Source organism: Alosa alosa, chromosome 4, assembly GCF_017589495.1.
Source record: "Alosa alosa isolate M-15738 ecotype Scorff River chromosome 4, AALO_Geno_1.1, whole genome shotgun sequence".
Classification (NCBI taxonomy): domain Eukaryota; kingdom Metazoa; phylum Chordata; class Actinopteri; order Clupeiformes; family Clupeidae; genus Alosa; species Alosa alosa.
Window position 1 is genome coordinate 13,248,793 of NC_063192.1, and position 26,873 is coordinate 13,275,665.

The 26,873-nt window shown below is 42.7% G+C and overlaps 1 protein-coding gene across 2 annotated transcripts; it reads right to left on the reverse strand.

Annotated features, from left to right (window-relative positions):
- Positions 1-7,108: 7,108 nt before the first annotated feature.
- Positions 7,109-25,602, reverse strand: kcna10a (potassium voltage-gated channel, shaker-related subfamily, member 10a). Of its 2 annotated transcripts, XM_048242253.1 has the most exons (4): positions 25,564-25,602; positions 13,263-13,369; positions 7,479-9,386; positions 7,117-7,226 (listed from the first exon to the last, which is right to left on the reverse strand). In XM_048242253.1, the coding sequence occupies exon 3, from the start codon at positions 9,233-9,235 to the stop codon at positions 7,523-7,525; it is 1,713 nt and encodes a 570-aa protein (XP_048098210.1). In that variant the 5' UTR covers positions 9,236-9,386; positions 13,263-13,369; positions 25,564-25,602; the 3' UTR covers positions 7,117-7,226; positions 7,479-7,522. The 2 variants fall into 2 exon arrangements, with proteins under 2 accessions (XP_048098208.1, XP_048098210.1); XM_048242251.1 differs by lacking the exon at positions 25,564-25,602 and adding an exon at positions 23,036-23,058 and having other exon boundaries at positions 7,109-9,386.
- Positions 25,603-26,873: the final 1,271 nt, after the last annotated feature.

Below are 26,873 nucleotides of genomic sequence, written 5' to 3' on the forward strand. Positions count from 1 at the left end.
GGGACAACATAGTTTGTGTTGTTTCCTTTTTTATTTTGTAACACAATATGTGTTGTAATAACATAACAACGTAACTTGCATTAAAAACAACACAACTTGCGTTGAACACATCTTTGTGTCCAGACAACACATTTTTTTTAAGAGGCTATCTTAAAATTGTCCATGGGCTCTACATGGATTTCGCTAAATCCAAATGATGAAAATGGTGGTTACACCAAGTTGTGTAAAAAAAGCACAAACCCAGCCTGTACACTTTAAAAAAATAATTAGAAAGCAGAAACCACAACCTCATTACAGTCTTGGCTCTTTCACTAAGATGAACATAGTATTTCACAGGTCAAGAAATCTACATGATGTCTTGTTCAACTCACCACTTGGCAATATCTGCCCTGTGATTTGCCAGCAAGAGTAATCCTCATTTATAGTGTCTGCCAAGATGTCAGAGGAATGAAAAACGTAGCTAAAAAGAAACACATAAAAAGGCAAAAAATGCTTATAAAAGCTTTATTGTTGTATGAATTGATTGCTGTTCATGAACCCAGTTTTGAGACCACATGTAATCCTGCTCTATAGTGATTTGGTTAAGTGGTCTATTCAGCCATTTGGTTGACTTTTGGTTGGGGAAATTGCTCAAGTGCTGATTCTGAGTGATCCCTAATGGCTCTGCATCATCAACAACAGGTCGCTTAGCTTAGAATGCTTGTTTGAATTAAAGAATACAATCTCTGTGAAGCAGTTTAACAAGTCGGTGAAAGACTTAAGATTATAACACCGACTTGTTTAACCTGCACCACAGGCTTAAAGATTATAACACTGTTGGAAGTGACAGACACAGTGTAGTGTGTGTGTGAGAGAGAGGGAGGGAGAGAGAGAGATGAAAGTGAGAAGAGGAGGTGAACTCCTTTGTTCTTTTCCCCCAGGGGTGTTGGAAGACTCCCCTCTTGATGATTAATATGACTTCTCCAGCACAGGAGAATGGAGAGGAGGAGGTAGGACACATTCTGTCCTCCATCTCTCCACATAAAACACACTAACCAGCAGAGGGAGTATTTTATTGGCCTGTGAAGACAAACCATTCACAGGCAGAACATGAACACCGCTGATAGATTACTCTTCAGGTGAGGCTTAAATTCTGCAGGACAGATTTGCTGGCCTCATGATTCCAACCGTAAAATACAATGGCAGTAGGGTCTCTCAACAGAAGAAATAACCTAAAATTACCCTGTAATTAAAAGATAAATGAAAGGTTTTTAATTATTCTTTGATTATTTTCATCCAGAATATCTTAATTCCTTTGTTTATTTTGTAGTTGACCTTATCTTTGTCAATCTTTCACTTTCTATTATGATATGTTATGTAGTGAGAGTTCACTTGAGCACACTGAAGAAGGCGCTGCGCTGAAAAGCGTCTGTACAATAAACACATTTGTATGCAAAGTGCAGTCTTTTCCCTTCTTTCTTATCAGTTATAAATTTGGCCTAGTACTCTAAAAACACAAATAAGAGACTGAGTGAAGCCTGCTCCCACCATACAATTATATGTAGTGAGAGTTGCATCATTTCCAACAGCTGAAAGAATACAGAGCCGTTTACATGGATTCAGCACTACATGGGCACACAGTTGCACCCACAGAAATGTCATGTCCTGTGTTTTGGAGGTGCAAGCGCATCGGCATGATACCTGTAAACACACTGGATTATCTTCCTGTGTCAGAAATCTGGTACCTTCACACATTCCGCTCGGGGCATGTATGTATTCCGTTACGGTGCATCATAGACGATGAGACCTCTGTCTGAATGTGACTACATTGGTTAAATAAAGGATAAATAAAACAAGTGTAAAAAAGTAAATAAAATAAAGGTTTGAGTCTCACTGAAGAAAGAAGAGACAGAGTGCATCCATGAGGACTTGCACAAGTCCAGATTGATATGGGTTTAAAACATTAAGTGGCTGTTGCAATTTTAATTAGCCCCTTGTGTTTTCAGAGGAGAGACAAAGGGTGTTGTAATTCCTTTGTATGTGTCTTGGTGTGATTAGCCATCGGATCTGATATCAGTTGGTGTGTATTTTATGATGCATAATATGTAAATGTGACACCATTTTTTTAGAGATTCTGAAACCCCTGATGTCAACCGCTTTGTGCAAAATATATATATACTCTACACTGTGTGGTCTGCTCCAAGGGCCCTGCCCTGTGCCAACGCCCCTATCTCCCCACAAGTATGACAATCATACTGAATTTGATGCCAGGTAATTAAGTATAACTGTATTATTACACGGCTCTTCAGAGTGGTGCAGAAAGTTCCATTCACATGAATGGGCCTTCCCAACGTGCGGGGGTCTGTTAAAGGTCCAGTATGTAGGAAATAATGGAAAATAAACTGTAACCATTCCAAAAATGATCACCATATGTTGTCAGAGAGTAAGGAAACATGATGAATTGAAGCAATGGCTTATTTGACAACATTACTCTAACCCGTAAAACCCCGTAAAACCCATGGGAAAAAAATGAGTTACGGGGCGGAATCTCTTGGAATTTTCGTTTTGAACGATTAATTCTAGAATAGCGTATTAATAATGGGCTAGCGCGTCCTCCTATTTGGGTTGCCAAATTAGCAAAGGCCAACTGTCAACAGCTGTCAGTTGTAGTCATGAACGCCTACGAGGCAGGCAAATTTCCAAAATTAAAACAAGAAACAAATTAAGTGGACATCTGAGGAGCTTCCCGAGATGGTGACGTCTTTGTCAAACGAAGAATATCAAGTCTGACACAGAGCTGGCCATATTTCTCCACAACAGGTAGCCTAGGCTAAACTTCATCTGCATCGCTAACTTCAGCTAAATATGTTACGTTGGTTAGAGAGGTATTTTTTGTTTTCACTGTTTCCGTAATGTGTAGCTGGGTCATGGTTGGAGAAACGTTAAAGCAGCTGCAGGTCAACTAACGTTAGCTAAGTCTTCATTACATCTGGCAACCCAGGAGAGGCTCGCGTCTGGTAGTCTTGAGAACGTTCACCAGTGTTTTGATTTTGGCCTACAGAACGTTCGGTAACAGTCCTACAAATCGCACCATTAAATCTATTCATTACACGGCTCTTCATAGTGCTGCATAATGCTCCATTCACTTGAACGGGCCTTCCCAACGTTTGGCGGTCTGCTAATTCTGAATAACAGACCGTTGCTAAGTATAACAGATACTTGGAACAGGATTGGAACTTCATTCAAAAGTGAAAGCACACGGTTGATCAGCTGTGTTCTAAAGAATGTTTGATTCAAGTTCAGCGTGTTTTGTTGCAAACTATTTGTTTCTCAGCAAAAGCCATGATGAAATGGTAACAAATAGGCTATAGCCTAGGCTATGTAGGCTAAAGAGTCATATCGTGGGGAGTTTATTGTGTCGTTTTGGTAAGTAGCCGTGTAATAAGCGGGATAATGTATAGAACGCCGGTCATTGTCGGGAGATAGGTCCCTTCAGGGCGGAACAAGACCCCTCCGCTATGCGTCGGGGTCCGGTTCGCCCTGTTGGGACCTATCTCCCGACAATGACCGGCGTTCTATACATTATCCCTTACATAATCACCGGCTAAGTATATAATCACCGCTGTCAATGGCAACGGGTTTTGTGCTTCTGATTAACGTCTTTCATATCACTCTGCAAGAAGTCCGTTCGCTTATTGCAATGGAATTTCATTGAAAGTGAAAGTCAGTTAGTAATACGTTGCCACGCAACACCTGAAACTGTCAAGTTTTCTGTGTTGCAAACTATTTATTTTGTCAGCGGAAGCAAAATCATTTTTAAAGACCCATTGTGTTAAGTTTCTTTTCTCGTTTTTGGCAAGTAGCCGCTGCCCGACGGGGTTCTGCTCTCCCTGTCAGGTCTTATTTTCTGATAATTACCGGCGGACAATACATTATCCCTAACATAATAATGGGTTATACTTTACTTGAAGGTATCTACATAAGAATGCCATGACACTGTCATGAATGTGTCATAAACATTAAACAAGTAGGCTAATAAATGTTTGACATAACACTTCACTGTCACTCGTTTCTGTCAAGTGTCATTCGGTTTTTGTCATGACAAGTTAGGGTTAGGGTTATGGGTTATGACAGTGTCATGTCACTCTTACGTAGAAACCTATAGTAAAGTGTTCCCTAATAATGTCCAAAAATGTTTGGCATCAAATGTCTATTCACACTTTTTTTTCTTTTAACAGGTTATTGCATTGTGTTTTTTGTTTCCTTTAACATCCTGGGAACTTGCATGCAGCTAAATGTGATATTCAAAAAAGTACACGGTGTTACTCAACAGACGTGGAACAGAATGGAATGGAACCTTCATTGTATCATTCCATACAGTCATGGTGGTAATGTTTCTCAGGCGCCATAATAACACATATTGTCCTTGACCTGAAGCTGAGGTGAGCGCAGTTCAACAATACACAGCACACAATCCACAGGAGTCACAACATCATTCAACAGCTCTCCCCTAACACCCACAAGCTCTGTTTCACTCTCACATGCGTCATGCTATATTTCATACATCCTCTGGACACTGGTCTACTTCTATCTTTGACCAGTGGCCATTGTTCCCTACCCTGTTAGCCTCTTAGCAGCCTGGTGTGCTGATATGGGCTTAAGTTACTGGGTTAACTGATCATGCCCATGATTCCAGGCACCTTGTCAGATTACCTCACACACATAAGGGCATTATGAAAACCCATAATGGGGGCTACAGAGCATGACAGCTCAATCTTTTCCATGCGGTCGGCAGGCAGAGTGTGCTAATGCAACGCAAGGCTATTGTTTGGTGGTGCTAAGGCGAAGGGACGGTCAGGTAGGTTAGATCAGGTAGCCTGTCAGTCACATAGTGCCCCTTCAAACTGGGCAAATCCCCTTTCACTACCTGGGCCTGCGCCACATCTCCCACAATGCATCAGGAAGCATGACGAGGGAGAGTGTAAGTAGCAGAGCATTGGGTCCACTCCATGCACACTCCCTACTCGGGAGGGGAAAATGAAGGGGCACTCGGATTACAGTGAAAGCAGAGAATGGTTACCGATAGTAATGACGGCATCTTAACATGAAGAGCTAATGGGGTTTCCAAGCAACCTGGGGGTTCCAAGGGGATCTCCGTCTTCCAGACAGTAGTCACTAGCCTATGGCCAGTTCACTTCATACATATGTCACTTAGTGGTGTCATAAACCGCAGATAGTCGGAGCATGAGGACAGACAGTAACAATTAAACAGCAGGTTAAAGATCCCTCCCATTGCATAATCCCCTCTCTCTCTGCTTAGAAACAATCAATGCCTTCTCCTCCCGCGACTGGATCACATTAAATTCTGTGGGCAGGCCCTCTTCAGAGCTCAGATATGGACGACAATGCAAGGACCATGTCCACTTTTCTACCTGACAACAACAGTAAAAAAAAAAAAAACCTCTGCTCTGCACACTGACTCTCTGTCCCACAATCCAACCCCACAGCATGTGTTTTTGTCAAGGTCTGTGTCACAACATGAAAGCCCCTGCTGACTAATTGTGGCCCATTTTGTTATGTTGGCTGAGTAACTGGCACTTGGCCTTTTCCTGTGATCTCAGTCCCCATCTCCTCGTGACATAACTTTGTTATGCTCTCAGGGCTCGCAGCATATCGGCAAAGTGGAGCACAGGGTCTGTGGGCTCCACTCCCCTTCTACAGTGAAATACCCACATTTTTCCCATGTCCCTGTCCCCCCCAGTGTATTGGCATTGGCTGCATTGCAGACAGTATATTATTAAGATGTTGAGGCAGCCACAGACAGATGTCAAATAATAAAAACACAGGAATGTGGCAAACTTTTAAAATAGCATGTATTGCATTTTATCGCAGACACAGCAGCAGCATCTTAACAAGTACACAATGCATATATATGATATATACAGTACTACTTCCAAACACATATGTCTGTTATGCAAGCAAAATAGTTCTCAGTAATCCCATCTCCGGTGGTGAAGTTGAGAGAGATAATCCAGTAAAAAAAAAAACATAGAAATGATGTCCCATGGCAAAGGTTCAAAACATTTCCATTCTCACCATTGAAATCTGCTGTCACAACAAAAGAAAATCTCCAAATTAAAAAGGAGCATGCAGGCAATGATAAAATGTATGCTTTCTTTCTGTTATAGTTTGCTTAAAGGTCTGTTAAATCTATATAAATCACTGGCAAAGTATATAATCACCGCTGTCAATGGCAACGGATTTTGTTTTTTTTGGGGGGGGGGGGTTTAATTGAAAGTAAAAGTCAGCTAGTAATATGTTGCCACGCAACACCTGAAACTGTCAAGTTCTATCTGTGTGGCGAACTATTTATTTTGTCAGCGGAAGCCATTGTGTTAAGTTTCTTTTCTCGTTTTCTGTTATAGTTTGCTTAAAGGATGAATAAATGAACACAATAGTGGACAGACACATAACTGGATCACCTCCCTGGGTTACAGTGAACTTTCATCAAAGAATCATGTAATTATGACAGATTCTCTCTGTTTATATAATCCTTTCTCAGGTCCAACAACAAACCTTCAGTTTATGACAATGTGACATCTGAATTAGTCCACAGGATCAGTGGTCAGTTTCAATCCAATAAGAGTCCTTCCAACTAATTAAGATGACAGAAATGATAGAAGATAGAATCCAGTTCTTTCTTTCTACCCTTAATTTGCTATTTGTCTGTGTGAAGGAATGAGATCATCACGGTACTTAATATTTATGTACAATGAAAGGCACTTCAGATAGAGGAAGAACAGAAAACGAGAGGAAAATTAACAGTCAAAAAGCTTTTTCAACATTTAAGAGACAGTTAATTTCCAAAATAACAGTATAATGTCGTTCTTTTACCACTTACAGCCGAATGCCATTACAAAAATCAAGATTCTATAACAAGATGACATCAGAAAATACCATCATAAGAAATACAGCACTTTATGTATTACTGTAACTGATTAACTTAATCAATTAATAATTATATGAATGAGATATGTAATTTCACTCATTGTTAAAGCAACAATACATTATTGTAAATCAAATCACTATTAAATGCACATAAATTATACACATTAACGCAAATGATAGGTAGTTAGATCATTATACTTGCCACTTTGTCAAATAATGTATTGTATTTTGACCGACAGACGTAAACTTTCCTTTTTCTGACTTCTTACTCTGCAAGGACACTGGATGAAGTCCTTATGCTATTGATATTGGGTAGAGCATGTGATAAGTTTAACTAGTTACAAATGTTGCTTCCATACTGAATAATTAAACAAATTATTGAACTAATGTAGTAGCGATAACAGAACAGTCACAGCACGTGCAGACTTCTTTGAAATTCTAAACTCTAAAAAAAAACATCCATGTCTAACCTACAATTTATGTGCTGGTGTCATGTATACAACTTTATAAAATACAAACAATAAATAAATTGCCTGATCCTTTTTAAATACCTTGAGATACAGTGGTGAATCCCCCCTTATGTTTAGTTCAGTCATCAGTACTTGTCCTTATCATTCTGCCAGTTACCATTGGCTTTGTTCAGAGAGGTGTTGCTGCCAAGTTTGGCTGCCGCTCCTGACTTCATGCTCTTGTCTGTCGCCTCGGCGACGGGCTGCTTATCCTCTTGTTCAGTCTCCCGGTGGTAGAAGTAGTTGAAGTTCGAGACGATGACGGGAACAGGCAAAGCAATGGTCAGCACGCCAGCAATGGCACACAGAGTCCCAACCATCTTGCCACCTAATGTTATGGGGCACATGTCGCCATAGCCCACAGTCGTCATGGTCACCACAGCCCACCAGAATCCGTCCGGTATGCTGGTGAACTGCGTGTCTGGCTCGTCCACCTCCGCAAAGTAGATGGCGCTGGAAAAGAGGATGACTCCGATGAAGAGGAAGAAGATGAGCAGTCCCAGCTCCCTCATGCTGGCTTTGAGAGTCTGGCCCAGAATCTGCAGGCCCTTGGAGTGTCGAGAGAGCTTGAAGATGCGGAAGACTCGCACCAGCCGGACTATTCGCAGGATGGCGAGTGACATGTTTTGGTTCTGGGCACTGGCAATAATGTCCGGATTGTTTACTATCTCGGTGATCAGCGTCACAAAGTATGGGATGATGGAGATGATGTCGATGATGTTCATGATGTTGTTGAAGAACTCCTTTTTGCTGGGGCACACGATGAAGCGCACAAAAAGCTCAAAGAAGAACCAGATGACGCAGGCGGTCTCAACTATAAAGAAAGGGTCCGAGAAGGTGGCGGTGATAGTTTTGGGTGTGGCACTTGGTGGGGACAGGGAGGGGAAGTTGCCTTTGGATTGGTTCAAGGGCAAACCAGTAGTGGGCGGGACGCCCAGGTCATCTCGGAACTCCGGCAGGGTTTCCATGCAGAAAATGACAATTGAGATGGTGATGACAAAGATAGAGACCAGTGCAACTCCACGAGCCGCGTTAGAACTCTCCGGGTACTCAAAGAGCAGCCAGAATTGTCTGTGGAACTCATTGCTTGGCAAAGGCACCTCTGCCTCTTTGATGAAACCCTCGTCCTCCCTGAACTGTTCCATTGCCTCGTTCCCCAGTTCGTAGAAGATCATTTCATCTGCAAACACATCCAAGGGTACATTTGCAGGTCTGCGTACCTTGCCTCCAGACTGGTAGTAGTACAAAATGCCATCAAAGCTCGGTCGGTTGCGATCGAAAAAGTATTCGTTTCTCATAGGATCAAAGTAGTCCATTCTTTTCATTGGGTCCCCGAGTAGCGTGTCGGGAAACTGGTCTAAAGTCTTTAGCTGTGTCTCGAACCGTAAGCCAGCGATGTTGATGATCACTTTCTGCTCTCCATGGTCCATGCCCCGCTTGTCCACAAACAGGTCCTCGCAGCACTCCTTGGCCAGCTTGCTGAAGATGGTCTCGCTTTGGGTGCCCTCGCTGTTCAGGAGCAGTTTCCAGTTGGATATGAGACTGGCACAGCTGGCGCGTCCCCTCGAGTTACAGGGTGACAGAGTGGGCGAGGGGGGCAGCCCCAGGGTCTGGCCGTGCAGACTCTGCTTCCCCTTGGGTGAGGACTGCTGGGAGCACAGGTGGTTGCTGCCGACACTGCACTCGGGCATGTCCACCGCCAGAGCCGTCTTCTCATTTGGGTAGTCAGGGTCATCGAGGTCCTCCATGTTGCAGTCGACATCGTCCACGTTCTCAAAGTCTACCAGCGCAACCTCCATGGTACCTGTTGCCTTCTTCAGGCCCAGGATCGCAGAGCCGTAGGATTTCAGTAGTCCCAAACTGGATTAGAAACCGCTCCACCAGGGCAAAGAGGTAGTTCAACAGCATTCAGATGGTCACCAGTTCAGCTGGCACTGCCTCTCTAAAAATCTGTAAAGAGAGAGGTAAGCAAAAATCAGACAGTCTATGTGTCTGTGGCTGTGTGTGTGTGTGTGTGTGTGTGTGTGTGTGTGTGTGTTTGTTTGTTTGTTAGTGAGTGAGAGAAAGAAGATGACAGTGTGTGAGATCGTGAGAAAGAGGGACAGACTAAAGACCAAAATAGTTTTTTAGGAAGACAGGGTTAGAGAAAGAAACAAAAGGGGGTGAGAGTAAGGAGAAGAGTGAGTAGCCATGAAGATAAACAGTCAGTGAGTGAAAACAAGACACAGAGGAATAAAAGTAGAGAGAGAGAGAGAGAGAGGGGGGAAGGGAAAGAGAGTGGATGAATGAGCGAGTCATGGCTTTTTGGCTTAGAGAGTCATTAGCTGCCTCTGGAACATGACGTCTGAAGGCACTTATGAGGCCAATAACTCGTTCCTTGGATACTTGTCTCTCTGGAAACCAGAGGAGGGCAGCTGGGAGAGGGTGAGGACACATATTTCTGGAGGTGTGAGCCTGACAGCATTTCCAAAAATGACTTACGAGGCAAAGCATGTGAAAAGGGTTATGCCTTTTCATCAGCATTGTGTGCACATTTTTAGATGTAGGTTTAATAACAACACATATGAAATGAAGTGCATCTGCACATTTATGCGTTTCAGTACAACAAAGAGAAGATCTGGAAAAAATGTAAAGTAATGTATATTGCAATGTACAAATATTAGACTCATTTCTCTCTGATCCTTCAAAGCACTCTTCATATTAATTTGTTAATAGCTCTGCAAAATACTACCCGTTTACACATATTTTTGAATGCCTCTGGGAAAAGCACACAAAAAAAACGTGCAGGACAAATAGATCTCAAACAGATAGATAAAAATAGATCCTCTTTTCTGTATCTGTCCATTCTCTATTACTCTGTCTGGCCCTGGAGCTGGAGACAGTAAAAGTCTATGCTGCCATCACCGTAGACATCTGAGAGTGCCATAAACCCCATCCTTGGCCTACCCCAGCACAGACTGCTGACACAGGAGCAGGTGTGTTGAAACAGCCTTTAGATCTTGCACTTCAGAGAGCCGGCAGAGCCGGCGATGACTTTTCTGACACGTCCATCAGCTGAACTCCCAACCTCCTTTTTTTCACAGCCACTGCCATTCACTTGACACCACAGTCCTGGTTTCTCCATCAGGCTCTATGACAGGCTCAAGAGCTTCCATTTACTCCTCTTTCACTGTTCCAATGACTCTCCTCTAAACTGATGCATGAACACTGTGGTTAGTAGAACTGTCTCTAAGGACTCTTGAATACATTATTACTGTACATATTTAAGTGGTCTGCACACAGATACCCACTTAAGAGCACACACGTGACCCGAGACCTAGAGATCTGACCTACTGACTATAGATTCTTCCTGCGTGTACACCTTTTGCTTTTCTTAAGTATCCACTAATTACTGTTTATATTTGTTATAAGTAAGGTATTTTGAATTGACCAACAGTAAGAGATTCAAAGAAACTTTTCAGAGAATAATCTCCACTCACCTCTCTGTATTTAGTTATTTAGGCTTCACTGAGACAGTGGCATACTTCTCATTTCTTTACATGAAACCAGTCATGAAACTGTATTCGTGTATTCAGATATATATCTTCAGATCAACATTTGTGCTTTTAGAAAAATATGTTTTCTAACCAGAGGCTTCTAGAGGCTTGCTGCTTAAATTTTTGGGTTGGACCATCAGGTTGTTGTGTTTAACAGTTGTTGTCTACCAGCAGCACATGTTTTGCACAAGTGCAGATGAAGTTCAAGTGTATATACACACACTTTGTTTATCAAGCACCTAGTAGATTAGAAATATACTTGTTTTGTCAGGGTCTGGGCCAATCCTGCAACAACCCCTTAGGCTACGTTTATACGGTGACGATGAAAAGAGAAGACGCAGAAGTGGCGTCTCGTCTTCATTTTTTTATTCGAGTTTAGACGAGCATTCTCAGGGGGAAATCTTTGTTTATATGAAGACGCAAGAGTATGTGATATTCGATTGGATATGCATTCCAGACCGCTGGGTGGTGATGTGATAGAACCCCTACGTCACGCGCAGACATTCTAATTTGACAGTTTAGCCAGAGAGGTAATCAAGGATCTTTGGTTTATCCGTTTAGACGGAGACGCAACCCGGGTAGTCTTCAAAACTCTACACTCTGGAAGGAGTCTTCCGATTTTTTATGCCTTCAAGCCCCGATGGCGGGTCGCGATGGTAAACGAAAGGCACTTATGATAAAATATTTTGTCGTCTTCCTTCGCAATCGTTCTCGTATAAACGGCCCCTAATAATAGCAGTCCAGCTGAACCCATAGAAGTATGTATTGCAGAAGAATGAACTGTGTGACACGATTAGGCTATTACAATTTTCTCTCATATCAATTAGAGCAGAGAAAAGAGCCTATGAGATCATCATCAACATGGCTAAACTCAGCACCCAATCTGACAGTAGCATAGAGCCAGTGAGAAAAAGAGAAGCCAACAGATGTTTAATTAAAGCCACCAAAAATGAGTCATCATCCATTGCTCCGATGCCGGAAGGGAGGACGGGGAACATGTAGGTCAGACAGAGGGGACGAGATTAGAGGGTTACAGTCTCTGCGTGGGAGACAGAGAAGGAAACACTCGAGGGAAAGAGAGAGAGATAGAGAGAGTGCGAGAGGGAGAACAAACCGAGGGAAACGATACAGGTATTTAGAGGATCTGACGCACGCTTGTTTGGAGAGAAGTCACAAGGAACTCAGGCTAATGTTTTTTTTAGCAACAGGAAAGTTTTAATGAGATGACATGGGAAGATAGTGGGAAGAGACAAAATATTACAGCATTAGTACAGCAGATAATGTCTATACTATACTTAGAATTGTTAGCTTTCAAATAAAAAAATGACATAGGTGGTTAAAAAAGTTTGATTGTTTAAAGAAAAATGCTTTTCATCTGATACCATATTCACAGTCATTTCACACTCTTAGACCACAGTGTCCTAATTTAACGGTTTCCATTATCGGATTGAATAAAGCCTTTGACGTAATACAAAAGTGATACCTGCGCAACGTAATCCATGAAACTATTCCGATTGGATGCGTGCCAGCGGGTCAGCAGTAAATGTTTCTCAGTTCAAACTTATGAATAATCCTACAATGTTTATCTGCATCAATGGCCCTGCCAATCAACACACCACACACTGTCACCCAACTACAGCAAAATCATTAGCTCTCAGCGCCAATCCCCACACACACACACACACACACCCATACACTACCCATGGAAAAAATCATTTCACCCTCTCTCTCACACCTGCTCACAATCACAACAGGCAGCTGCCTAAACACCACGCACATCGGTACAGTAAATAAAAGAATGAGGGTGCATTACTTACACTCACATGGTGTAGCCTAACCCTGGTGCTTGCCAAAGCCCTGGGCTCAGCCCGAACACCTCCTCACCTGAGTGGAGTGGGTTCCTGGGCTAAGGGACTGACCCAAGTGGCACTGGGATGAGCCCTGAAGTGCAAGGGTTGATCCCACATGTGTGTCCTATCTCTTTATTTGGGCTCAGTTTGGCTTAATCTATTAAAGCCACCATTGGGTAACTCTACGCTGAGGGGAAACCAGAGCTGAGGAGCTGGCACACACACACACACACACACACACACACACACACACACACTTGCACTCACTGGCACACACTCATTAGCACATGCACACACAAACAAGTACGTACACGCAAACAAAGAAACTCCCGTCTCAACACACACTTGGATACACACACACACACACACACACAAAATCATGCGCACATATCAAGGACATCACACATATTTTCCTGGCGTGGAGAAAGTTTGGGTCTCACCTGGCACGTTGGCTGGGCTGAGATGCAGGGTACCCATTTCAGTGCTCTTGATCATTTGATGACTTTCCGAGGTCTAGGATTTACACAGCAGCCCGATATCTCCACACCTGAAGAAACATATCAATATGCATGCACATCAACATGCTTTGTTCTCACCTTGGAAAATAAAGCGCATCAATAATCAGGACACAACAACAAAAAAAACACATCTCCCCAGCTTGGAAAGTCTATATTTTGCCTGGGCACAGTGCCAGGGAAGGGCACTGAAGTCTAAATAATTGTGTGTGTTTTAATGAGGCTACAGTGAGCAAGTATCCTAGCTCCTGCAACACCAAAACCTACCTGATCGGTTACATTGTACACAAAACCTTGCAGACTGGAACCACTTACTTACAGGTTGCACCGCCTGAATTGCTAACGAATTCATTCTAAATTCTTAATGTTTTAACAAGATGATTAAATCAGCGGTGATAAGTGGTTTGAGAGGAGACTGGGAGCGAAGATGACAGCAAACACCACAGGGAACTATTGGTGAACTGCTTTTCTTTTTATGCAAGGAGGGGAATAGACGTTGTTGCCCTGTAAATAAAAGAACTGAGAAATTCAAGCCTTGGGGATACTATGAGAAGCACAGTCACTCAATCCAGGCCCTCTGTCTAAAACGGTGCCCTACATTCTTAACACATGTGACACGACCCCAAACTTTCATAATATTTTATATTAGATGGTTGTCTTACTTTTTACTTTTTCTAAATAGAACATTCTACACTAGCTAACTATTGTATTTTGCCATTGGATTTACATTTTTGTGAGGTTTCAAATTAGATTACAAATGGCCTGAGCAGATGGAGATGGAGATGATAAATATGTTTATCTCTTCTTAATGTGACCATGTACAACCCAAATGAATAAAACTAAACAATGATAAGTAGGAAAAGCTTGCATAATGGCACTGTAATGTCCAACAGGAGGGTTTTGGTTGATCTGCCATAAAACAGAGCAACCTCTGTCCTCTACTGAGCTTGCTCTATTTATATCCTGGGGCTGTGAGTTGGGCAACCTGTAACAATATAAGTATCGTTAATGGAAAAGAGCAGCTGCTATAATGGACTTTCTGCAGCAGTGTCAAAGGGCATTGGTATACGTGTTTCATCACGTACATCACAAATGGCAGGGACTAACTGCCTCATTTCTGTTAACACTGCAGAAAAACTGTTATGTTTATGTTATATAAAGGTATGCAGCTTTTACATTACAGTTTATTACATATTATACAACATAATCAAGAGTGATTTGACAAATTGTTGATGATATGACACATTATTTGCCATACCGGGGCATTAATCAGTGATGAATTGACAGGAATTTCCTCTCAGAATGAGGCAATGTGGATGGTGACAACATGCTGTATTTAGTTACGTTCAGACTTCAGCTTAGCAATTCTGCATTGGTTCACCCCAAATGCTTGTCATTGAGCCTGACCAGTGTTTGTAAACCCTCATAATTTTCCCCCAAATGAACTACAAGATTAAGTACCCCAGACCAGCTGTCCCACTTTAGCCCACAGTAGGGCTTTCCCCATGCCTTCCATTCCCTCATGTTTTTGTCGCTTGGAATTCCAGAAGTCTCTATAAGGTCTGAAATTCTCTGGAGACCAGAGAGACACTCAGACACATCATATCTCCTTGGAACCGTGTGTTCTAGAGCAGGTGTTTTTGGGCCAATGGCTGGCGGAATAACCCTATTAAGAAGATTAATCTGCCTGTGGTGGCTCGATGGCATAAGCCGAGAGGACCGCCTCCCAGAGATGAGCACTAGCTGCTATGGAGCCCTGCACTCAGTGAACGGAGCCAGACTCTATTTAGAAACATTAGAAACATCAGTTCACCACATAGACTGTCTTCTCAAACAGTCTATACCAAAGCAATACCCCCACACACACACACATACATGCACAAGACCAGCTATCATTGGAGAGGGGAAGTAACACTTCCAGCTGTAGTAGAGACTGCATTGGAGATCAAATTAAACTTGTAAAAAGGACTATAAGGACATGCATTACATTGTCTTTTGCTCAAAGATGGAAAGAATGGTCTCTATACCTTTTGACGCTCTCAGTGAAATACAGCCCAGCGTGACACTTGGTGTCATCTCTCCAGCTATTCCAACTATGCACAGCTGGGAAGGAAGTTGTCACAAAAAGTGACACCGTACACGACTCGCCCCATTTCTCTAATGCTCCTAACACACCAGGTGTCCATGTCCAGGGGTGGGGAGTGAGTGGATGGAGAGAGAGAGAGAGAGAGAGAGAGAGTTTCTGCGACACACGGGGACATGTGACCCAGACTCTCCCTCTCTCTCCCTCTTCATCTCGGGGCCATATTCCCTGGAGTCCATGGCGTGTGGTCATTGCTGCATTGGAGAGGGCAAATACAAGATACAAGACTCCTCAAAATGAACAGGACATGAGAATGACATAACTCATACCCCCTAATGGCAGAAAGCCAATTGGCTTGTGGGGACATAGCCAGTCACCGGTTGCATTTCATAAGAGAAATGGGCAGATATTGATCAAGGACTTTAAAATCATTCTGCAAGGATTGGAGACCAGACTGGGAGGGTAGTGTGTTAACTGGTGCCTGGGGGTTGACATGGCACTTTTTGCTCTCCAGATAAGCTGTCAATGCGATCAATGCAATCAATGAACAATTTTGAAAAGAGCATTTCTATTGGACTTAGGCCTTCCAGAGAGAGAGAGAGAGAGAGAGAGAGAGAGAGAGAGAGTGAGAGTGAGAGAGAGAAAGGCAGGCCCCATTTGAGTGTTTCTGTGGTGGTGGTGAGCAGAGCAGACAGTGTGAGGATAGAATGACGTGGGAGTGTGGTGTTTGTTTCTGCTACCAGGCAGAGATGCCCGCGGCTGCCTTGGGCTTCCTGAGAATTCGTGCTGGCTTGAGATAGCTCTTCCTTGGCCATGGCTCAGATGTTTACAATAAAGAGGAAGGGCTTAAGGGCAGAAGGCGCCTGGATGACAAATTAACAGTCTGACCCCAAGGAGTGTTGTTTTACGAATGCACATCCATAAACACACGCGCCTGTACGAATGCACACACACACACACACACACACACACACACACACACACACACACACACACACGCACACATACACACACACGCACACACACACACACAAACAGGCAGACATGCTGCTACTGTATGGGTGAGGAATGCAAGTGCTTAGATGTTTAAACTATTACACAAACACACACATACACAAACACACATGTACACAAACACACACGTATACACACACACACACACACACACACACACACACACACACACACACACACACACACACACCTCCTGGGGCCCGCATAGACATCTGGGTGCTACAAGAATCCAAGGTCATGAAGAAAATATATATATACCACAGGCAACATACAAAAACACCTGTGCCAGTATGCACACACACACACACACATGCACACAACCAAACAGACCTTTGAGGAGAGGGCAGATGGCCATTGATAGTATATTTTTACTACCATATTTCTCTTAAGACTCAATCAGGACGATGCAAGATCAGGATCCAGGCTTTATTCTTTTCAATGAGGGGCCAGTGGCCCTCAAGGGAGAGAAGTACATGTTTGTTTCACCCCATCATGGATTTCACCAGATTCTCAGTATTCTCTGACTTCTCTGAAACAGTGTACTAACTTTATGTTACAAACAAAAGAAGGAACCAACCCAGTTTGAATATGCAATAGAAAGGGAGGATGAGGATTAGGCCTTCATCAGGTCTGGTCAGCTTCTATTGTCTTAAAACTACCCCCTTTCCTGGGAAGTTCCTCAGAGCAGGGTTGTGCACAATTCGAATTGCAATTCTGCTTCCTGTTTGCTACCTCAATTGAAATGCAAGTGAAATTCAAGACTTGAATTGGAATTTAAGAGCCAGTTTCAATTAAATTCTGGAATTTTGCACAAGCCTGCCTCAGAGGCCTGGACACATGCTGTTCTACAAACATTAACATTTCACACCTGGTGATAGGCAAAAGGCCTAGACTGGCTTTCATTGAATTCAAGGATAAACAAAGGATGCTTGCATACAGACCAAAGACACACACAGGGTACACATGGGTACAAAAATCACAGATGACCATAAGAAGTACGCAGTATGTACATTTACAGAAATGAGGCTGATTCACAACACTTTCACCATGGAAGTATTCCTAAAATGTTACTGAGTTTTCCTTGGCAATGTAAGAAGGAGGTATATGTCCCAAGATACTACAATATGTCCTTACTTACGGAGAAGCAGACACTCCAAGTACACATATTTGAATAATAATCCATGCAGTATTTGTTTTTTTTTTGTTTCATGCAAATATCAGAACAATCCTTCACCGATAAACAATCATATGCAATTATGTTGCACATTACTTGCCACAACCGTGCATTATACAAACACTATAAATAGCTTAATAGTTCACACATACACACAGCAAAGTAAGAATGCTGTGCATCCTCAAAGGATTCTCTAAGCCTGTCTGACTATACAGTCTTCATTTATCAGAAGCTCAGACTGACTAAATTAGTCAATTGGGCCTCATATCTCTCATTGGCATTAAAATGTTTACTGTGGGAGAGTTTCAGTGGAAGTAGCAGCATCTGGATCACATTAAGGTCCAAGTGCCCATCGGGACTCGAGTTCTGAGTCTGACCTGCGGTCCAACACCCCATCTCTCTCTCCCACTTGTTTCCTGTCACTTTCAACTGTCCTATCTACATAAAGGCAAAAGCCAAAAAAAAAACCTTGACTGTAAAACCCAGATGGGGATTCGGTGTGGGACTACGTCCAGCATGTCTGGACAGGGTTAAAGTGGCACTGGGAAGATTTGGAGAGATGGAGCAGAGAGGATGCTCTCATCCTCCTCCATCTCTCCTTCATCCTCCTCCCTCCCTCCTTCCTCCTACTCCTACCCTGCCCAGATGAGGCCACTCCACAGGCTGCCAGCTGCTGCTGGGGCGCTTGCGATGGCTCCCTGGCTCTCACAGCTGTGATTAAAAACCCTCCTTGGGCCAGCCGATGGGAAGACCCTCCTGCAGCTTAATCACCAGGCGTCAAGACGGCCAGCAATTAGTAGAAGGGATGGTGTGTGTGTGTGTGTGTGTGTGTGTGTGTGTGTGTGTGTGTGTGTGTGTTTGGGGGTCTGCATAAATCTCCCATCTCCCCCCGCTCTTAATTTGCATCCAATCATAGAAGGCACAAAAAAGAATTATATACAGTTTATGTATATATATATATTTGATAAAAAAAATAGAGGCTGGCAATTTATCTGTTGGATTGTAAAAGCCAGCAATTACCAAGGGAGATGATGCATGCCGAGATGAGACTGGACAGATCCCAGGTAACAGGACAAATGGACAAAAGGACAAATCTGTGCTATTTGAGGATGGAAAATAATAACAAAAAAGTGTAATTTGACCAGCTTATTCACAGCAGTAGTTGGGTGGTTTTCACATCAGATACATGACAAGGATAGAACAGTCGACAGTATTAAAGGCCTTGGAGCATAAAATGACTTGTAAAATTGTATTCAGTTAATAGCAGCTAAGAAGAAAGAGGTCGGACATTGTAACATTAGAACATTTTTGCAAGTTACATGTAACATTTCAAACTTAAGACCTTTCACTTTTGAACTTGTGGGTGCCTAACCCTTCCTCTCTACCAACCTTCACTAGAGTACAAAGGACATTGGAAAAGCACAAACAGAAGAACATAACTACAAGATTGCATGTACATACCCACCTACACATACACAGGCACACATATGCACACACATAATAGACAAAATGACACACAAAAAAACATATGCCCACAACCAAGGGAAATGTGCCCACTCAGGGAATTCCTACACAGGTAAGCCCCTCTCGGATCACTGCCCTGAGCTTTACCCTGACCAGCCCTGTGATGCCCCGCTGGGTTCAGAAACTCATTTCCTGGGGCAGTTGTTGTGTTGTGAATGTGGGAGGGTGGAGTCGGGTGGAGCTGTATTGGGGTAGAGAGAGAGAGTCCTTCCAACTACCTCCTCCATCCCCAAACCCTGTCATCACCACCACCATCACCCCCATCCCCTGTCTATAAATAGCCCAGCCCCCACCTAGTGTCCATCTGTGCGGCAGCCTGGGCAAGGATAGGGCAGTGGAGTCGGCGGGCACGGGCAAAAACTCACCACAGACGCTGGGGAGCAGTGGCCTCTGATGCCCACGCGTAATGCGTCGTAATCCCTCACCACCCAGCGCGCTCCGGGAACAGAGAGCGGGCATTGATCCCATAACACCCCCCCCCCCCCCTACACACACTCACACTCACACACACACATACACACACACACACAGAAACACACACACACACATATATACTTATTTCTGCTCTCCACCCCACTCCCACTCCCATACACCCTGTATTGCCTCAACTCAGCCTCTGTTCCTCTCTCCAGGCATAAGAGATTAAGCGCTTCTTATTTACTGAAAATATGACATTTTCTGAGAGCTTCATGTTTTTTACGAGAGCAGAAAATGCGACCATCTGTTTGTGGAGAGCCATACTGTCTCCGCTTTGAGTATTACTGTATTGTGATAACAATACCAGGACCCGGTACTATGTGCTCATGGCCACAGTTTTCTCTACTTGAATGTTTCACAGAAAAGTTTTTTTTTTTTAATCCATTTTAACAGCAAAGCCATTACAGTTTTTTCCCCTGATTGCTAGCGCACCTGGTGCAATTCCCAATTTTATCCCCACAATTATCAAAGTGACTCTCATATACAACATCCAACTTCAAGGTCACGGTCGCAGGCTAAACCACAGAAGTATGATGAAAACTGACTGAAAAGCAGTTTGTTGCTCAACATAAGTACCTTACAGTTACAAAAGTGACTGAAGGGTTAGGGTGAAGTCACCAATTATTGCTATGGGATTGCATAGAAAACTTACCGTAAGAACAAGGTCAACATTTAGATACTGTCTTTAGATGCTCTGCGTTCTTACAGTACAAACATCATATTGAAGCAAATTATGTTTACAACCTGCTGCAGTGATGCAGTGAAATGGCTCACTTTAATGTTTGTTCGATTGAACGTATGATTGAACAGGGGCGCCTGCAGGAATTAATGCTATGGTACGCACACCCATCACTGACCCCCCCCCGAAAAAAAACATTTCACGCGTGCGTGGACAATATTTGTCCGTTTCCCGGTTTTAGGTCCGTGCATTGGTCAGCAAAAAAGTAGCATAGCAACATTCACATGCAATAATACAACAACAACGTCTTCAATGACCTATTCATTTGGACAACTTGATCCAGCCCTACTGTATACAGGCTAAAGTTACCTTTAGTTTTGTTCTAGCTTACCGTGACGTCTGGCTTTAAACAGCTGTCTAATGCAGTCTAACGTTCTGACAAGCAATTGCCTACCTTGTTCTTGCCCATCTGGAATAACTCCTCTAGCTTTGCTGCATCCATCCTTTCTGTTTTCGTTATTTAAACTTGTGATATCCATGATGAGTATTGAGTTAGTGAATTAACTCAACAATGTGTGCTGATAACCATATATAGATAGCCGAGTAAAAGAAAACAACAAGTAGCCTAGTTACAAGGATACAAGGATACAAGGAAGTTTATTGTCACATGCATATAGTTACTGGAAGTAAGAAATGCAGTGAAATTATGTCTGGTGTCAGCCTATTTGTGCATTAATGGGGTAAAAAGTGCAGTAGAAAGGGGTTTAGTAGATTAAGTGGCAAGGGCTGCATAAAAAGGTGGGGGAGGATTGGGATTGGGTGGGGGGCACCAACAAGAGCAACAGGGGCAAGGAAAAACTTCCTTACCAAGGAAGAAACCTTGGGCAGATCCACGGCTCAAGGGGCTAACCCAACTGCCAGGGGTCTTGGTGTGTGTGTTGGGGGATGACAGGGGGAGATGGGATAGTGTGCTGTGTATGTGGGGAGAGGGCAGTGTGCAATATGTGTGTTGGAGAAGCTTCCTCATGAGACAATGTGCTGTGTATTGGGGGCAGTGTGCTGTAAGTATGTTGGGGATGTGTGTTGGAGAAGCTTCCTGATGAAATAATGTGCTGTGTATGTAGGGGGCAGGGAGTTACTATTGCAAGCAGAGTACTGTATGTAATGTATGTGAGTGATGACAGTGAAGATGTGTGTGTGGGCGGGAGGGGAGTGGAGCAGTGACTGTGTGTGTGTGTGTGTGTGTGTGTAGTGTGTAGGTGGGTAGGTGGGGGCAGTGTGCTGTAAGTATGTAGAGGATGTGTGTTGGAGAAGATCCTGAAGACAATGTGCTGTGTATGTGGGGGGGGGCAGTGTGCAGCAAGTATGTAGAGGAGGCTTACTGTAGCAAGCAGTGTGCTGTATGTATGTGAAGTGATGACAGTGATGATGTAAGTGTGTGTGTTGGGGGTCAGGGACTTACGTTGCGTGCCCGCGTGCGTATTCTCTCTCTCCTGCTCAAACAAAATGTGTGCGTGTTAATTTTGATAAGGTATTCATTAACTTCAATAGAAAATTGTAAATTGTAGCCTGATGGCATGCAGCTAATGGGAGATACTGTCCATAGTTGGGAAGGTATGGTGGGCCAATTTGATGTGAATACACACACACACACGGGAAATTTTCTCTTGGTGGTGAGTAGCCTGATGGTACGCACAGTGCGGACGTACACCTGCAGGCGCGCCTGATTGAACACATGAAAGGTGACAATGAATTTCATCTGAAACTTGTCTTCAATATTCTTTCTCTTTCTCTTCCTCATCCTAGTGTTTGTCCATCACCAATTCTCAGGTGCTGTGCAATTCTTCTAAAGTAGACTGGCTACCACTGGCCCTTTTAAATTATTCTGCAGTTTTGATAGCTGATTTAATTCTGTAATTTGGTGAAAACGTGCGCTCAGTTGGTGATACCTGTTGCATGTGATTACAACTATAAACCATGCATCTTGATTCAATTAAAGTACACAGATCCAATAGCCTTAATTCTATTAATAATTCATTAATAATCAAAAATCACTCATCTTACTGCATCAGATTTTTACAGTTCAACGAAAACACCATGAATTCAAATTGGTTACTTCATGTAGAAATTATGTGCATTACTAACTACCTATAATACTATGATGGAGAGAAAAAAATAGTGATTCTGCCATAAAAACATTGGCAGATATTTCTGGAAGTCTATAAAAAGAAATGTCACTGTTTCGTCTGATGTTGTATGTGTAATCTGTCTCCTTTGACGTCAAATTTACATTTGAAAGGGATTAAGTCACATGTACATCTACACCATCAAACTACATAATTGTCATTATGTTTATTTGTTTGTGTTAAAATATCCTCCATTTGCCGATTTCAAGGGCGGCTACGAAATTGAACTCGCCTCGAATACGGCGGTGATCACTGCATCTTACTGTATGCCTAAATGACAGACATAGCCTATGCTCTGGGTAAGCATCTACCAATCTCTGGCCACACAAACCTACGCGAATCTATGCTCGAATTCATATTAACAGTTTCATACATGTGAAATGAATCACATGTATGAAATGCTCTCTGAATAATTGATAGAGTGCACAAGAGTTGACTCTCCGCTGACAACTGTGCAACCGCTGCTAACTAGGAAGGCAGTGGTCGAGCTGAGGAGCGCAAGACATTTTAACTAAAAGTGGAAACCCAGTAAAACACACGAGTGTAAAAGTAACGTAATACCTCTTTGCTCAGGCGGAATATCCTTGAGAAGTGCCTTGCACTGTCCGTCAAAGTTTTCAGCTCCCCTCCATGGCTGTCTTGGAGAACCCACGAAAGGACAAGGGTTATCAGTAAACCAAGGGACAGCGGCACAGAAGGCTAAGCGAACTGTTTAACACAGGGGAGGCCAGATGTGGCTGTGATATAACAGTGACAGCTCGTTTCGTTTATTTGGCTAATTCTCGGACTGGAGGAGTAAACAAACATGAGAAAAATAAATAAATATGAGTAGGTAGATTGAAGTGCAGCCAGAATATTTCGGTTTACAGGAGAGATGCACGACATCAGCTAGTGCCACGTAGGCTACTGTAGGCTATTGGAGATATTGTATATAGCCTACTGGAAGAAATGAAAACTGGAGTAGGCTGAGAAAACTTTCAAGGTCACAGTAGCATACAGACAACATACACACACACATTCACTAACAGCAGAAAAAGTAATTAAAATGTATGATATAAAAAAACACAACTAAGCAATAAGGATTGTAGAAGATAAAGAATATACTAAAATACAAATTATACTAAATAAAACTTAATCTAAATCAATTCTAAAAAACAGTATCCACATAGTGGGTGATTAATCAATCAGGTGTGCTTGCAATGACTGAAGCAGGGACTGAGACTGTGGTCCTCTGTGCATAGGTAAGGTAAGGTGCTCTTTGTGAATGAGTGTCATGGTGATGGTGCAAATGAGTAAGTCAAACGAGTAAGTCAAACAGTGCAAGAATAAAGTCTATTTATGTATAAATAACTATATTAAGAAAGGTATAAGTGTGGTCACAGTTCGGCTGTGGCATGGAGGGAGGGGTTGTGCATATGTGCTAATAAAGCATGCAAACAGTGAGGCAGAAGACAATGGTAAAGTGGCTAGTGGACAGACAGTTCAAGACATGGAGGTGGTGAAGAGGCAGACAGACTATGCGGAGAGGTCTATTTCTCCTCTTCCCTTAAGTGATGCATTGAACAGTTCAATGGCCCTGGGGATGAATGACTTCCTCAGTCTGTCTGTTGTGCAAGGCAGTGAGCAAATTATTTACCAGAGGCCAATGATATCAATACTTTAAAATAGTGGACATACACACAATACGCGATAGTGAAAACAATTATATTAATAAAAATAAATGAAACTGAAACAGGGCCACATGGTCTGGCATTCAAATTGTCCCTGTAATATATCGCCCTCCACTGGCAAATGCTGTTTAAAGTCATTTCAATCATTCGGGGCAAATAAAAACATCTTCAAACAAAGACTTTCTAACTTTAACTTTCTAACTGTAATTAGGTTACTAGTGGGGGTGTAATCTTGCAGATTTCTGGTAATAAAGTGTATTTCTTTTCCATTTTTATTTTGTGAATTGCTGTTGCTTAGATAGGAAGCAGATGATTGTTTGGGTGTTGTATTGTAATATTATACAGTGCCATCACAGTTAAAAAAATGCTTTACTTTTCTATCTTCCAAATTTGATATGTAATAGAATATATGCATATAATTACTATACAATGCAATACATACCCACAACTTATTGCAGTAATCAGCCATTCTTTGTGTGGAAAAAGTTCACAAACTTCACAGAATCGCATTACACAGAGTATAGAGTGTCCCAGTGACTTCCGTTTTACTTCCGCTACAAGGGACCCTTCTTTCAAAAAAATATGAACCGGAGTTAATGGAGAGATAACAATTATTTTTTGGTCCAGTTTGAATTGTGCCACGAATTTTACATATGATGTGTGTGAATTTAAAAGATAATTTTTCACGTCAAGAAAGTACTGTTGTTCGATAGACTTCAAAAGTTATGTTGGTTTTGTGCGAATCCGCTCAGTGGACTACATCTCTCGTCTCGAACACTGATCTATAAAGAACATAGTTACGAAACAAACTGCAAATGTCTTTACATGAAAAATTATCTTTAAAATTGACAAACATCATATGGGTAATTCAAGGCACAAGTCAACCGGGACCAGAAAATAATTTACTTTTTCGCCATAGACTGGCGTTCAAAATGTTTTGAAAGATGTTCAAAATGTCATCAAAATGTTTTGAAAGACATAGAGGCAAATGGAAGTGGCGTCACTGGGACACTCTATAGGACCTTTTCTCTCCTGCAGCAGCCTGTAATGAATATTGTTCTGCTCTCACTATGTGTTGTACTTCCTCAGTGTTAACATAGATTAAACAGGCAGCCAAACTCCTTTTCAAGAGCCAGGAAACTGAGCGTGCTTGCTCCTTTTATTGACTTCGTTTGCAGCATAAAGTCAATTTGGCAACATTGAATTGGAGTGAAACTACAAAAAGAAGAGAAAACGGAAAATACACTTAGTATGCTATATATAGCAACAGTAGCATAGTATGACGTTATTGACGCTTAGCCTACAAGTTAACATGCTAACGCGATCATAATCACACACACGCAGGTAATCTAATAATCAAAATTCCTCGAAAGCATTCATACAAAAACTCTAAACATGTACAAAACTCATAGCACTTACAGTCATTGCTTTCTGAAGGCTCAATCCAACAGATTAAAAGAGATTTTACACACGAGGTAAAATAGTAGCAACCATGCATTTGTTTACGTTCTTATTCTTCCTGCTTTCTTACCACTTCCTTCTAACGTTCCGATCTACCCAATAGCAATCAGTGTCAGAACAAAAGCCCCACAATAGCAACAATACAACTACATAAATGACCTTAACATAGAAAAATACAACTTAGTCATTTTTTAGCACACACAACTTATTTGGGCAGAACACTCCCCGTCTGGCATGCATATATGCCACCTAAAGACTTAACCGTCCTCACTTGAGCGTTGACTTTCCTTCGGCAAGAGCAACACAACCTCTGAGACAGGCCTTAAGAATGTCTTTGCTTTGTCATGTGATGCAGTCTTGATTTCTATCTTTCTGACCTTCCCGTCACTGCTTGGAAAGGTGGAGGTGACCAGACCCATAGGCCACTCGTTGCGGGGGGACTGGCTCTCTTTAAGTAACACAACATCCCCAGCCTGCAGATCTCGGTATGCTGTGTGCCATTTCCGCCTTGGTTGAAGAGTGTGGAGATATTCTTTTCTCTATCTCGACCAGAACTCACTTGCTAGTGCCTGCACTTGCCTCCACTGAGACTTGAAGAGATCTTTTTCAGTGAAAATGCCAGCTGGAGCAGGCACCCCTGGTTTTTGGGTTAAAAGCATTGCAGGAGTCAGCAGCCATGGTGAGGAGGGATCGGAGGAGACAGGAACCAATGGTCTTGCATTGATTATAGCAGATACCTCTGCCATTAAGGTACACAGCACTTCATGAGTCAGGTAAGTATGCTTAGTTTGTAGCAGCATGGAGTCAAAGTATCCTGCGGGTTCGCGTAATCATGCGCTCCCATACGCCACCCATGTGAGATGCATGCGGAGGGTTGAACTCCCATGTACACCCATTTTCATGAAGATATTTTAGAATGCTAACTTGGCATGGGTCATTCTGTCTCATACCCAGTTCAGAACTGGCTCCAACAAAGTTTGTACCTCGATCTGATCTCAGCTGCTATGCTGGCCCTCTTAAAGCAAAAAACCTTCTCAAAGCGTTGATGCAGCTGGCCGAGTCCATGGATTCTATGATCTCTATATGCACAGCTCTGGTGCTCATGCATGTAAAGAGTATAGCCCACCGCTTGCTCTGAGCTGCGCCACCTCTGGTACGTTTGGTGATCACATTCCAGGGCCCAAAAACATCTAACCCTACATGTGTGAATGGTGGGGATGAGCTTAGACGCTCTGGTGGGAGGTCAGCCATCTTTTGGACCTCGAGCT

Bases quoted from the DNA above. Each gene is read 5' to 3' on its own strand.
- kcna10a (XM_048242251.1), bottom strand. From the start codon at position 9,235: ATGGAGGTTGCGCTGGTAGACTTTGAGAACGTGGACGATGTCGACTGC.